Here is a 15884-nt window from a genome sequence, read left to right on the forward strand (position 1 = left end):
GGTTTTCTCTTAAACGTTGAGCCTTAAGAAATGTCTTAAACATTTCACTCGACAAAATTAAAACTGCGTTCAGTTAAATAAATAATGCGTCCATAGCACATTCCGATTTTCATTTACTATATAAGAGGATATTTGCGATGATTTTTTTGCTTAGTTTTCCAGGCATTGTAATGTTACATCACTGCTGAAAGTAAAACTTCTATATTAAATTATCCCCTATCTAAAACCAGTTACATATTGAGTTTGAAGCTTGATCAAAACAACCCTATTCACATAAAAACATCCGTCTCCCCTCTCACTTCTAAAACATTTTGACCTTGAGTCGGGGATCTTCAAAGTGAGATATGATATACTATTCAATAAAAAACAGATACCACTAACGGTCATAAAATTCTGCATAACTCGATGCATTGCAAAAAAAAAGATTTTTTAATGGTTAAAATACTGATAAAATGTGTTGCCACTTTGCTCTCAGTGAAGTACTCATAAGACACATCATTGTTTCCAAATGACCCTGCCTTTTAAATCGGAGCCAGAAGTAGTAACTCGATATCTCTTCTCATTGATTTAAGAAAGTTATGAAGAAACTTGAATTAAGCACTGGCAATTCGAATCAAATCCATTTTCACACTATCTTTTAACATCTTCAATGCAAATGCGAAGTTCCTGACTTCAATTCACATGAGATATAATTTAAACTACACAGCATCAAAAATACTCTTTTTTAAATTTCATGGCGAGTGATATTGCTCCAAAAGCTTAAGTTAAGTTAGAATTCGACAGATACCAATCACAAATATGCTATATTGTCACAAATATCAATTCAGTGTTTCAAAGGAGCAAGATCGCGTCTAAGTTCGGTATTGCATGGACCAAATCGTCCAACTCATTTATCTCAAGTCAACTATTGTCAAAATCAAAGCACAATGCTTAGGAGATGACTTACAATATAGCTGCAAGGGCACTGGTCCAATACACAAAAAAATCTGGCAACCAAAAATTGTAGAAAAAATGATCCAAATCACTCGAAAAAATGTAGTATCAAATGTGGCAGGTTAAACTATTTCTGATCAGAATACTAATTAAAATTGTTCAATTCAAGCAAAGCCAGTCTAAAATTCTAGTCTCCTCACAGCAATTCAGCTGTCGTCTTCTGCCTGCGGAACTGTTATGGTTTATGTTGTGATCACCACTTTGTGAGTCCGTTTTATTGCTGTTTGCAGTCTGGGTTTTTTCCGTCAGCAGCAGCAGCTGCTTGGCCCCGCTGACCTCCACGACCTCCAGCGGGGAACTTGGGGTAAGAGCCAGGCCCACTTTCTTCGTCATCGTCCTCGTCATCTTCGTCCTCGTCAAACTCTTCGTCGGAATCGTCCAGAGCCTCTCCGGTGAAATACAACACTGCTCTGGGCACCACTTGTTCCCTGTTTAACACATATTCAGCCAAATTATTGATAATTAGACAAGGCAGCAAGTGCAGGACGTTGAAAAATAAACAAAACACGAGTTTATTCTTCTAATAACTATTCCCAGCTATCGAAACAGAAAAACTGAAGCTGTCTTAATTTCCAGATGTTGTGCGATCGACAAAATTAGCCAATTTAGAAAAGATCACTTTTTTTGCATTTTGCCGATAAATATTATGATAAATCTCTTCCGTAAAAAAATCGCACATCAAATTTCGAAGGTCTATCCTCCAAAACGAAGCAAATGACAAAATCAAAGTTGTCCAAACAAAAAACTTGAAAGAACGGGGATATTTTTTCAAAAACCTATCTTGCTTTAAAGATGATTCATAAAGTAATCACTTTTCGTGTAAAATCCCTTAAACCTCGGGCATTGCTCTTACCAATCATGGAGGATCTATGACAACTGGGATGGTTTAAGACGCGGCGATTTCAGATACCTCAAGCACGTAAGTTATTGAGTCTGGTATTGTTTTAGAAATTTGAAAACTTGAAAAAAAAGGTCAGTCTTGAGATAAACTGGTCTAACCGCTTTGATTGTCAGACTAATTTACAGTGTGTGGAAACCTGGCTGACAGAAATTCAGCCAAAAATTGAACACTTGTAGATTTGTCAGTCCTGGAAAATAGCCCAAAATTTGCTTAGAGAAAGTCTTGAAACATAGCCAACACAGTTGGAAAAGAGTCAATGAACGCAAGGAAACACCAAAGCTACTGACTTCTTCATTGAAAAATCAATAAACTATATGGCCTCAAAATATGGCCTTTCGAATTTCAAAAAACTATATGGCCTCAAAATTCTTTGAATTTCAGGTGATATTGTTCAAGTTCAAATTATGATCGACACTTTTTTGATAAAACACGGCCAATTTGAGGAAACTGGATCAAAACGTAAATCTGAAAATTTAAATCCACTTTCAAAACCAGGAACAGATCACAATTTTTGTGACCTTTACATTTTGCTATTCGATAGAGGAAATTGTCTTCCTTTTACACAGAGGCGAAGCTGCACTTCGCAAACACTTGCGAGAACAGGACCAAAAAGCAGCTAAATCAAGTGAAATAAGAAGTAGAAAAAAGCCTCGAATTAGCAAAAACTCGGCTATGTGTAGGATTCGATTCCATGACCTACTGCAATCAAGACATTTGGAGTCTGTCGCACTATCCACTCAGCCACGCAAGCTTAACAACCGACAAACACTCGTCACGAATAAAGCAGCTACAGATGCTAATAAATTGCCAATTCCATTCAGCAAAAGTGGCACCAAAGACAAAAAGACTCAATTTTGCAAGTAATAACTTGGAATATAACAAACTGAAGACATCCACACTAACTTTGCATGTACCAAATTGCAAAGCATAAAGCCACTTATGTATAAATTATGCATTTCAAAAACTAGCGAGTATTGAGTTAGAAAATTTCTGAAATCCAGTTTTAATTTCTGTTATTTTGTTTGAAGCAAATCACTTTTTTCGGTTCATTTGATGAATTAAAAATGTATGAACAATTCTAAGTTATTACTATTCGAAAGTCAAAGCACATGGTATGAAAAAGCTGCCCCAAAAATGGCATCAATATTTGTGACTTAGGTTGGAAAACAAAGAAGGTTCCCACTAATACACTCTCTTCGCGAGTGTTAACAAAAGAAACGAAGTGAAATTGAAAAGAAATCAAAAGTCCAACAGCGAAACCTCGAATTGCAGCTCGACAATTTACCCACCCCTGAAACACAAAAACCTATAAACATGTTTTTGCCCTTGATGCGATGCAATATACGGTGACTAAATTCATATCACATTTGCTGACACCACTCAAGCCGATTAAACTTTTGAGCGAAAAAAAGTAGAGAGAAAGAAAATTTACAAAAAAAATAAACAATTTCAATATAATTCAACAATCAAGGCATAAACGTTAATATCAAAAACATCAATAAAAAAATAAGCCACAAATCTGGTACAAGATAATTGAATGCTTAACCCTCAAGGTCAGCGCGCGTGCTCTGCACTCTTCTTTTTTGTTGATCGTGGTCTTCTTACTGTTGATGTGAAACGCTTCGAAGGTCAAAAATTTAACTGAATCACGAGACCTGTCAATAATCTTCAAATCACACTCGCTCAAAGCGCCACAATATTAGTTCAGGTGTTCACTTCTGAACTTCACCCGACACCTTTGATTGCCGGACTGCTCGTCTGTCGCATAGCCTGGAGACAGACGAGCAGAATCCGCCCACCATGAGCTAAAGAAAGTGTGCACTGACAGGACTTTTCTTCCGAGACGGAGACGGGTGGTAGGGTGTCGAGTAGCCTACCTGACGTAGCTGGCGTGGCAACCAGAGCAAACTGTTTCGCATACCACGACACTGTCAGTTCGCCTGCCTCTGAACTGCACAGCAACAAACATAGATAGTTTCGAAAGTCGTTGCGTATTCGTGTTACCGGACAACATTGAACTGTCTCCTACTGTTTTTATCCTCAGCTTCCAATACCACGAAGTCACAGCCCGATTGTATCACGATTATGTACAAAAAAGGATGCCACCATTCTATTACTGTCCCATCGTAAACTCCAAAATTGTATGTAGAGAGTTAGCTTTCTGAAGAATGTCAGAGGTTTTGCTGGAAGGTGCACAGCTTATCATATCATCAACATATCTTCCAAAGAAGTTAGCATCAATGGTCTGTTCAAGCGGGTTGCATCCACACTGCCAACTGTTAGTAGACAAATTCTTAATTGTTTCAACGCTGAGACTGGTGCCCTTTCTATGATACCAACGCCTGTATTTAGTACATCTAATGCATTAACCTCTCTAAGTTACTTTTGTTTTGCATTTACCACAGAGATATTCGCCAGATGAAATTGCTGGGGATTATCACAAGCTATCGAACTTTCCAACTTGTTTATCCAAATATTGGCAAGAACAACAGCCAGAGCTGCTCCCATAGCTACCCCATCTTTCTTGGTGTACCATATCTCACCCGGCATAAGCCAGACGTTATTAACCGCAAGTTGCATCAGAGTGACAGATTTCTCGTCGAATATCAGACAGGGTGTCGAGGGCTGATGCGATAGTTTCATTAACAGGTACGTAAATGAAGAGGCTCTTGATATCTTCGTCCTCATCGAGCCGAGTTGATTTGAGAGACTTTTTTGTGTTGAACTCGAATTACATTGTCCCACGTTTGGGACTTGTTTCTGTTTTTATCGATGTTTGAACCATTTATGCCTTGATTCTTACAACGTACTTTAATGTATTTCTGATATTTCAAATTTTGTGATGATGGCGATTGTGTTAATCGAAAACGTTTAATACCATTGATGTTTTGCACTTATTATGTTGGGTTATCAATGTGTTTTACCTTGAATAAATTTTGTTTTCTAAATTTCAGTTTTTTGTGCGCGGTGTGATGAAAAGATCTAAACGACAATTTAAACTTACGGCACTTCCGATATTCATAATAAAATATGCAAAATGGAAAATATTTCTCTTCAAAAAATGAAAAACAAAAAAAATTTTAAAAAAAATTTCATTAGTTTTTTTCAGCGTTTCTTCCCAAGATGGCACTAAAAAAACTTTGAAAACTTTTTTACGAGACTTCTCAGGGCTTGAATAGAAAATCCATGGCTCATTTACTAACAACTTGCGAAAACTATCGCGCAACATTAAGCTGTCTCGTTCGCTCGAAAAAAGACAAAAATTCATAAAACTTGAAGCGGTTTTTCTCGACGCCGAGAAGTTTTTGGACATTTTTTTTATGTCTTTCCAATCACGACAGATGGCGCTCATATATGATATGTCACTCAAGCCAGTCCGATGATAATTTGCGTCTGATTTTGCCTGAAAAAAAAAACTGAAAAAACACCCGAATAAAAATTCTCCTCAATTTCAATAGTCCGAACAAAAAATATAGCAGGTCGTGCAAACAAAATAACGAAAGTTTCAACCATAATTTTTCAGCGAACTAAAAAGCCGAAAAAAATTGACTTTTTCTCATGTTTAATTTTTGCATTTTATTACAAAAATTTGCCATGTTTCTAATCAACACGCGGTGTCCGCGTCATATTGTCTTGTACCTTTAAGGCTATCGCAAGTTTCATCGCTTTGAAAGCTTGCTTAGAAAAACCTCTGGAAGAAAACTGATAGTATTCGGAACCGATTCGCTGTTCGCAATAATTTGAATTAATTCAAAGTTTCATCGCTTAAATAGCTTGATTAGGAAAACTTCTAGCGGACATATTCACATTTTAAAACAAACTAGCGCATGACTCGCACCTACGGTGCTTCAAAAAGATTCCTAAAACACGTACTAAAAAAGCGATATTTAATGCAACCGTGAAGATAAACAGGGCTCATCTATCAGGGGTTTCTATTTCATACAAAACGCCGTATCTCGAGAACCAAAAATTTTTGAGCAGATAAAATTAGAGGGCAGATTTGCTTCCCCATATTGAACCCTGACAGCATCCTACCATAGGGTTGAGAATTTAAATTTCTATTAGTTGTTTTTAAATCTAAGTTTTTTGAAAAATTATTGAAAAAAAATTAGAAACGTCACATCTCGGAAAAAAAGCTACGAGCAGTTTGGGTTAAAGTCCAGGTTTTTACCCTGACAGTACACCTTGCATGTATCCAGACAGAACCCAACTATTAGAAAAGAACTCAACTATCATAAAAATCACCACATCTCGGAAAGCAAAAAGATGAGCAGTAATAGTTAGAGGGCAGATTTTCAACGCCGAATGTTACCTGAAAGGGCCCGGCTTCAGGGTTGAATCATTCGCCACATTTCGGAAACCAAAATGATTAGAGCAGTCATATCTGAGCAATCACGATTTGAGCAGTGAATAATTTCAGCAGTCATCTGAGGAAAAAATTGCCACCCTCGAAATTACCCTGACAGCACCCCACTATGGGTTGAGAATTTCAAGTTCGGTTAGTTTTTTTGAAAAAACAATTGACACTCATAAAAACGCCATATCTCGAAAACTGAAAGGACTTGAGCAGTCAAACTTGGACATCAGATTTGAAACCACTGAATGTACCTTAACAGCACCCGACTTAGGGTTGAGAATGTTCGACTAGTTTTTTTTATATCTAAGTTTTTGAAAAAATCATAAGCGCCACATCTCCAAAACCAAAACGATTTGAGTATTCATACATTGACGCCAGATCTGCAAACCCTGTGTGTAACCTGACAGCACCCCACTAGAAGGTTGAGAATTTCGAAGTTTGGTTTGTTGCTATTATATCTACCCTTTTTTCTTATACAAATGATAAAACCATAAAAAACGCTTTATCTCGGAGAGCGAAAGGATTTGAGCCGTCATAATTAGACATCATATTTGAAACTACTGAACCTACCCTGACAGCACCCCTATTTAGGGTCGAGATATCGTGGTTCAGTTATTTTTTTATATCTAGTTTTTTTCAGAGAAGATTTAAAAAATCATATAAAACGCCATATCTCGAAAAGCAGAAGGATTTGCGCCGTCATACTAAATTTGGACGCTAGATTTGCAACACCTGAGTTTATCCCGACAGCAACCTACTATAGGTTTGACCATTTCTAGTTCGGTTAGTTTTTTTTATATCTATTTTTTTTTATTGAAAAAATCATAAAAAAACGCCATATCTCGAAAACAAGCAAGATTCGAGCCGTTATACTTGAACGCTAGATGTAAAGGCCTCGAGTGTACCCTGACAGCACCCCCCACTATAGGCTTGAAAATTTCAAGTTCGGTTATTTTTTCATATCTAAGTTTTTTGAAAAAAAAATTTAAAAAATCATAAAAACGCCAAATCTCGATAAGAAAAAGGATTTGAGCCATTGTACTTTGACGTTAGATTTACAGCACTCGAGTGCGCCTTACCAGTACCCCATTACAAGGTTGAGAATTCCCAGTTCGTTTAGTTTTTTCTATCTATTTTTTTACAACAAATGGAAAACTCATAAAAAACGCCGTATCTCGAAAACCAAAAGGACTTGAGCAGTCATACTTGAACGCCAGATTTGCAAACCCTAGATGTATCGGGACAGCACACCACTATAGGGTTGAGTAAATTGTGAAACAAATATGATGAGAGTTTACGTTGCGAATATAGGAAAAATGTAAGAGCTAAAGCATTCGCGCTCCAACAGGTTTTGAAACGCTGACAGGAGTAAGCCCTTGCAATGTATTTCTGCCTCGTTTGGGTTGAGGCAGATCGGTTTCGGGTAGCTGGCCGATTGACAACATTTCAATTCATACGTAAATTAACCGTAATTGTCGGAAATTACAAGTCAACAAAGAATAACGAACTGCCATAAATTTCGGTATTTAAAAGCAGAATCCAATGTCATAAAGTACGCAAAATGAAAACATTAAAAAGTCAAGTTTAAAATGGCGCCTGAACAATTTGTGAACTTTTTTTTCAATCTTTCAGTTTTGAACTTTTTTCACACACTTCATCGTTCACCAGAAAATTCATTAGTTGTGACCTTGGTTTTTCTAGCTATGAATTCTAGCGAGAACATCCTCTCCGCAACAGAGAGAGAAGAGGTAAGAGCTCCAAGGTCAGCTCTCAAATCCAGGAACTGCTTCTGTCCGGGTCGGCGGACCATATTTCTGCCTCGTTTCGCTTCTGAGGCAGATCGGTTTCGGGTAGCTGGCCGATTGACAACATTTCAATTCATACGGAAATTACAAGTCAACAAAGAATAACGAACTGCCATAAATTTCGGTATTTAAAGCAGAATCCAATGTCATAAAGTACGCAAAATGACAATATTAAAAAGTCAAGTACTTCTTAACCATGTGTCACATGAAACGCCAATTAAATAATAGATACAGATAGATAGATTTATATCAAACTTTCATCGAGCTTAGAAAATCTTTCACTTTTCGTGAATCAATTGTCTGAAAATTTATTTTGACATATTTATGAGTTCCAATGCTTGAATAGCCTGCTTTGATTAAAGTGGTTTTTTTGGTCATTATTTCGCACCATGTAATAACTTGAAATATTTCAGAGATTCATCAAAGCTGTTCTACAAAAACAACATTTCAGCTAACCGATTCGCTCCTTAAAGTTTTTTCTTGAAAAATTTAGAAGCTACATCGCTTGAATAGCTTGCTTGATAAGTCTGTTTTTGTAGCCTAATTGATGTGATAAACTTATTAAATAGTCTTTATTCAAATTTACCGCTTGTGTGTTTTCATATCATATGCGCTAGGCTTTCTTCTTCTGATTATCTAACCAAATCTCGCCGTCTCAGCCGTTGGCGAGTGAAGCTTCCCTGGCGTATCTAGAAGCAAGAAGGAGTGAGCAGCTCGAACTACCCTTCAACAACACCACAGGTTGTACCGTTCCTACCTCTCAATTTTTTTTTAACTCAGAAATAAAATAAACTCCTTAATTCATTGGCCAACCATTCCCCGAACTTTCTACATAAGAGCTTCTCCGTTGCCTTAGCTGTCTGTGTTTAAAGTGGATGCACGGTTTCCAGGCAAGACGCATCCCTGACTTTTCAGAAGCTTGTAATTGGCACATCAAGGACAAAATATATCAAATCAGCTCTAGTAAAATCTACAATTCACTCTTACCGCGGCGCCACACTGTATGAAACTGTTTTACAATACAGACCAAAGCGCCTTAGTGCAGTTATCATTATCGCCGGTTATAATGATAATAGGCTTCATCCACGAGAAGTTGACCAAAAGTGGAAAACAATCCAAAGCTCCAATAACAATGATGTTAATCGGAAACTCTACATTCATAACCATATGCTGTTTAATTTAATTATTAAATTTGTTCATCCACAAAAACTCATTATTTCGCCCAATCTTGACTTAAATCTAATCCCTCAAACGTTCTGCCGAGACGGCATCCACTTCTCGTTCCTTGGTAATAAATTCTTTACAAATTTTCTTTCTTATATTATTTATGAATTCTCCTGATAATCTGACGATACCGTTCCTCCTCAAATAATGTCCAATCAAACACATTGTATCACAAGTAACAACCACCTACGACGCCGTGGAATATAGTGCACAACATGCGCAGCCGATATGCATGTAAAATGCAGCGGCCTTAACCGAGCCAGCGACCACGACGAAAATTTCAGCTGCACCTCCCTGATTACAGACAACACTACAACTGACATTCAAGCTCTTCCAACTCAGCCTCAACAAGCTCCTTCAACTAACGATCAAAATCCTGCCATTGCAAACAGCAACGAAACTGTAACAGCCACACTCCATCCCTAGTCAAATCCCACACCTGAACTAAAAGATAAAATAAGAACAATCTACAGCCAAAAAGTGAACTGGAAACCAGTCTTCATGATCCTCGCAAAAAACAGAATTGGGTTTAACTTTATAGAAACTCTAAATAAAACCTTCAATTCTTTAATTGAAACACAAGAAAACACATACGCAATGCACGCGACAAGGATATTTCCTCACCTCATGCTATGTAAAACCAAATCGGATCGAACTCCAAAACTAAAGCAAGGAGGCTTAAGCAATGGCATAAGGGCAAACTGGATGAATTTTTTAACGAGGGAAAAGCGCTGCAAATGCGCTTGGTAAAGAGTAAGAAAAAGAAAGTGGAAACTGAAACACAGCAATTAAATAAATTAATGAGCACCGGAAAAAGATCGAGTGCTATTGCTGAATTAATTGACACCTCCAAGGGAGTTCTGTCACTCCAGGAAACCGTCAAAGGCCAAACTGTTGAGCAAATCCTCGTCGAGAAACACCCTCCAGCCAGTAAACAGCAACTATATAACATCATGCTCCAAAGATACAATCCCTTTTCACTCATCCATATTCGGCCAAATAAACGCCCAGAAAATTAGGAAGGCTGCCATGGCAAAACATGGTTCTCATGGACCCTCAGGTGTGGATGCAAATGAGTGGAGACATACTAACGCACTTTGGTCAACAGTCCGTTGAAATATCAAAGACACTAGCCAAAATCGCACAGAAAATATCGACAGAAATACTAAGTCATGAGCTTCTTGAACCATATAATGCCTGTCGACTAATTCCACTTGATAAAAACCCAGGAGTTAGGCCAATTGGCTAGGTGAAGTCATCCGCAGAATAACAGGTAGAACGATTGCAAAGTGCTTAAAAAGCGAACTTATGGTACTCGGATGGAATTACCAACTATGGCTTGGCCAAAAATGTGGCATCGAATTTGCAATTCATACGCTTAGGAAGCAATACGAGAAAACAGACTCCGATGCAATATTACTGATAGACGCGGAAAATGCATTCAACTCCCTAAACCGGAACCCGACTTTTAAAAACATTGCAAATATATGCCCTTCTATACTACCCGCAATACAGAACTCATACTCTAATCCATCCCAACTCTTCGTAAATAAAAAAGTAATCCTATCTAGAGAAGGAACCACACAAGGAGACCCATTAGCAATGTCAAGGTACGGGCTAGCCACTTTACCTTTAATAAAACTAGTCAACGATAACAGCCTAACACAGAAATGGTATGCAGACGATGGGAGCGCAGTCGGAAATTTGAAAAGCCTGCGAAGATTGACAACATTATCAAACACGGAAAATATTTTGGATATTATGTAAAGGCATCGAAATGCCAGCTCATTGTAAAAGATTAAAAATACAATGAGGCGATAAAAGTAATTAAAAATACCGAAATTGAAATGAAGAAACGGGCCAGAGTACTTGGTTCTGTCATAGGATCCGAGACTGAATGTAAAACTTTCCTAGAAACTCAGTTAGAAGAACATAATAAAATACTGAAAAAAACTTGGCGAGATCGCGAAAACATCAGCACAAAACGTGTACTCCTGTTACACCAGAGGGATACAAAAAAATATCGCTTTTAGCCAGAAATACCTCCAATACCACAGAAAACATGCAGGCCTGCGAGAAGATACTGCAGGAAAATCTCATTCCAAATTTAATTGGTAAAGATAATATCAGCCATGAATTTAGACACATCGCTTCTTTGCCACTGAAAATGGGAGGTCTAAATAAGAAGCTACCTTCTGACTATGAGAATTTTTTAGAATGGTCAATTAAAACATCGTCAGTCCTAGACACATACGACCCATTAACAGCTATATCTGAGCAAGAAAAAATCTATACAAAAATTAAAACAATTTAAACTGAAAGAACAAACCAAAAGAGAACTAACATTTTGAACAACTTGAGCGACAATGAAAAATACGCACTTGAACTGGCCTCCGAAAAAGGAGCCCCAAACTGGTTAAATGCACTGTCTCTGAGACGGGATGGAATTTATCTCAGATATGGATGGGGACCAACCAACATTCCACTCACATGTGCATGTGGTCAATCTTTCAATTTTACCCTCGCCCTTCACTGTGCAAAGGGTGGATACACCCACATGAGGCATAACAAAATCAGAGATACCTTTGCCACCCTCATGAGCGAGGTTTGCTTTGATGTTGGAATCGAGCCGAAACTTCAGTCGTTGCAAGGCGAGAGCTTTGTCAACAATTCAACCACAACTCATGAAGACGCTGGACTAGATGTAAAAACAAATGGATTATGGGGCAGCAAAAAGGTTTGGCTGATCCTTCTTTGATGTCAAAGTCTTCAACCCGCACGCGTAAACTTCACGAAGACTACTGAAAGACGCCTAAAAGTACCACGAGTCACTCAAAAACTCAAAATACCAACAGAATTCTACAAGTCGAACAGAGCAGCTTCTGCCCGCTCATTTTTGGCTGCACTGGTGATGCCGCACCAGCAGCTACGCGGACAATGCAGCTCATATCTGAAAAACTTAGTGAAAAAGGCATGAAAGCTACGCAGAAACAATAAACTATACAAGAACTAAAATAAGCTTCGCGCTGCTTAGGAGCGCTATCCTTTGTATACGGGGTTGCAGATCACTGCGTAAGACGCAATTCATAGACAATTCAATTAGTGCTGTTGTAGAGGAGGGACGGTTGAAGTAAATACCTTTAATGACAATGCATTAAATGCTGACTTGACTTAATTCCTGCAATATTGTTTATTGATGTACTTATATAATGCTGGTAAGGGCCCTATCCAGCTTGTGCACGACCGTACCTAAATGGAAGGGCCCATTTTATAATTTACTATTTTAAAAATTGCCTTGCTGGATGAGCGAATGTGCTTCCTATGTTTGTGTCTTTTGAGGGGAAAATTTATTTTTATTTAAGTTTTTTGCTTGATAAACCTTAAAAGTGTGCTCAGTATTCATAGGAAGCTCCACTTGCTTGAACAACTTTTGAGTCAGTAACCATTAGACGTTTTAAGGAACAATCAACCAGAAACAAACTCAATCCGCATTTGTACACTAAAGAAAAATTACAACTCTAACACAAAATAGTTCATTTTACTTTAAATCTTCGATTAGAAATAGCACGATTTTAGGTTTATTTTCAAATCTGACCAAACGCGTGAAAGCGAGGAGTCTCTTTAAGCACAGTTCACAGCTATCACTAAACTCTTTGAGTTAGCAAATGCGCCACTAAGTTGCTCTGTTTTAACCGAGGGTCGCCTTTCCTCTCATGAGCTCCACATAAAGAGCTTGCATGAGATCGCCGAGTGGATTTCGGTGTTCATTTGCACAAGCAACGCCAGGTGACGTCACTCCCCTAGGGCAACTGTGCGCTTACCCCCAAGTGCCTCCACCGCAATAGGAATGGAACTCATTCCGTGAGAGCTGCATTGAGAGTCATGGGCCGTGATCTTCCTTTTTTCGGCTAAAGTTAGGGCTATGCCAGGTGTGATGGCTGATCGTTGCGAGGTATCCAATTGGAAGAATGAAGTAACAGTAACGCCTATGACAGCGGGTCGGCCACCTCGCCATGAAGGAAGATAGACATCCCCAGGCCTCTCTCGAACACCCGTAATAAGATTGGCTTTCTCTAAAACGGGAGAGAGCTTGGCGGAGGCAGCGGTGCTGAAGCTCTTATCATGGAGACGATCGTGCGAAGCAACACGATCTCCTTCTACAGGGCAGCTCACTGTGTGATCTCCGAGCGTGTCCAGTTCCCCCGAGGGTATATTTGATGCTTTTTCAAAGTAGTCTCGTTGAAGATCAATCGTTCTCATATAAAACTTACGATAAAAAGCACCGATAAAAACTAATTTGGAACTCTTAGCGTGCAGCCAGGGCACGTATGTAGCCAATACTCTAACCATGCTGATAATTCAGCAGTTATACAATAAACTTAGTACCATTTGAATCATTCTTTCAACAAAAACTTTTACGGGGAAAAATTCAGTACCCGAGAGCAACACCCTTGTTTATCGCAAGGGCCTTTAAGTTATAAAAGGCAAAATCCATTTGTGAAATTACAAACTTAATGGCGCACTTTTGCTTTTAGAGAGCGCAATTCATTTGAAATGAATGTTATAAAAAGCCATGAAAAAAACTGATCGTGTACAGAAATAGAAAAAAGATAAATTGAAACAAACAAACCTAATGAAATGGCCAATTTCGTAGTCTGTTTGCAATTGCGCTTCGATTTCTTCGCTGCTGGGATCATTTTGCTCTTCAGCAGATGGTGGTGAAAAGAAATTGAAGAAAGAGTCATTCTGAACTTGTTTAGTAACAGTTCTTTGTACACCACTTTTCTTATGTTTCTGCTTCTTCTTGATTGTCTTCACAGTTACATTCTTCCCGGTTTTCCAGTCAATCTCGCAGCCCTCGCTACTGGCAATTTCAGGCCCTTCAAACAGAATATCTCCATCATCTGGCTCCATTTTCATATTGTATTTCTTCGTGAGCATTTTGTTGCTGAAATATTCGTTGGGTGAAAAGTAAAACTCAAGCACGTAGCCAATTGGCTCTCCGGATCCGGACAGTTTCAGTTTTATATCAGTTAAATGTGACAAAATAGGCTCATCGTGGTCCTGTATTAGTTCAGATACCTCGCCGGCATGTTTCAGAACAGTAAGCCAGAAAGCGGGAACACCTTTCACGTCAGGTGTATTGATAGCGTTTGGACTCTTTGTATCACCACCTGCCTCTGGACCTTCGGGCTCTTCAGTGCTTTCATCTTCCGATTTCCATTCACACTCGCTGTCCGTTGGTTCAATGTCACCAGACGCAATATTAGCTCTTCGCTCATCCATCGGAGCAAATTTTTCGGCAAACTTTGCTTCGAGCTGATGCAATTCTTCATAAAACCTAGATTCAACTTTTACTCGTTCCATTTGCAACTTTTTTAGCGCTTTCACTCGTCGCTTTACTGGAGCAGGCAGACTGCGCATAAAAGCCTCCGGGTCTATTGTCATGCCATTGAGCTGGTCATCCAGTCCATCTAGTCCATTTCCAGATATTTCTCTTGGTTTACCAGGGGATGCCTCTGGACTAGACATTTCCTCTCCAGATTCATCGTTGCTGTCAACCATTACCTCGCCTTCGTTGTTAGACATTATCAGTTCTGTAATGGACGCGCTCAGATAGGTAGTCCCCTAACACGAACCTTTCTATTTCTTATCAATTCTCTTTTTTGGCAGAATTACAGGAAAGATCAAAATAATCATAATAACAAAATACAACTATGTCCATCGTAAGGTTAATAAAATTGATAAAATATGATTTACATACAATAAAACAGTTCGGTTTACCCTAATTTGTTTCTTTCTACTATCGGGGGACTCGACTTATTACCCCTTATTTATGAACCAACTCAACCGGTAACACCCTGGACCTGATATTGTCATCCCATACTTTTTCTTTTTTTTTCTTCTTCTTCATCTTCTTTTTAGGTAATCAGAAGGTCAAAAGTATCATAGTAACCGAGGTTACAGTCAGGAGTCCCTTCATCACGTATTCCAGTCAAAATCCTTGGAATTTTCTAGATATGGAAGTGATAATGAGAAAATAAGATGACAAGTGTTTAAGTCCTTTTCAATTTAAGTCGATACGGGTTACGTTTCTTCAATAAGAACACGCAAATCGACACGAGAAATAATATACAAGTGTTACAAATAAAAAATTTCGTCGAAAGTTATTTTGTCATTTATTGTTCCGAGTACGCAAGCGGCGTTCGCAATCTGTATTGCCAGGGAGATTCTCTGTTTTAAAAAGCTGCCTGCTCTGGGTTCCTCAGTGCATATGCTTAGGTTCTTACAAAGCATGCTCAAAAAAACTTCAGGTCGCGCCCTGAATTTCAAAAGCTAGCGGTTGAAAAAGATATCCATCAATTACAAGATCTTTATATTTGTCAATTTTTCGCTCTTCCGCTTCAGCGGCAGCCGTACCAGGGTTACAAACAGACCCGGCATTAATCCTACAAGGAGCTAAGGAGTCTACTACCATTACATCTCACAAGAGCTGCTTACCATCAGCCCATGGAACGAGCGTCAAACCGTCTGGTCGCTTCTGATCGGCCCTGTAGAGGTGTCGTGGTTCTAAAACAGACGGAATGTGAGTAGATGATAGACT

The 15884-nt window shown here is 38.6% G+C and overlaps 2 protein-coding genes across 2 annotated transcripts in view; one reads left to right on the forward strand and one right to left on the reverse strand.

Annotated features, from left to right (window-relative positions):
• Positions 1-576: 576 nt before the first annotated feature.
• On the reverse strand, positions 577-14901 carry LOC134851824 (nucleosome assembly protein 1-like 4). The gene is made up of 2 exons (XM_063868078.1): positions 13911-14901; positions 577-1421 (listed from the first exon to the last, which is right to left on the reverse strand). The coding sequence occupies exons 1-2, from the start codon at positions 14867-14869 to the stop codon at positions 1208-1210; spliced, it is 1173 nt and encodes a 390-aa protein (XP_063724148.1). The 5' UTR covers positions 14870-14901; the 3' UTR covers positions 577-1207.
• The window catches only part of LOC134851827 (cilia- and flagella-associated protein 298-A-like), a 107938-nt gene continuing 100659 nt past the window's right edge, over positions 8606-15884 (forward strand). The window contains exon 1 of the mRNA XM_063868081.1: positions 8606-8623. The gene's annotated coding sequence lies outside the window, so the exon portion shown is untranslated. The remainder of the gene's footprint in view (positions 8624-15884) is intronic.

Source organism: Symsagittifera roscoffensis, chromosome 7 (assembly GCF_963678635.1).
Source record: "Symsagittifera roscoffensis chromosome 7, txSymRosc1.1, whole genome shotgun sequence".
In the NCBI taxonomy this organism is placed as follows: Eukaryota; Metazoa; Xenacoelomorpha; order Acoela; family Convolutidae; genus Symsagittifera; species Symsagittifera roscoffensis.

What these genes read in the sequence shown, in the direction of transcription:
- LOC134851824 (XM_063868078.1), bottom strand. Translation starts at nt 14,869, where the DNA reads ATGTCTAACAACGAAGGCGAGGTAATGGTTGACAGCAACGATGAATCT. An exon ending in GAAATTGGCCATTTCATTAG is followed by an intron (nt 1,422 to 13,910) that starts GTTTGTTTGTTT and finishes TGTGTTAAACAG; the next exon opens with GGAACAAGTGGTGCCCAGAG.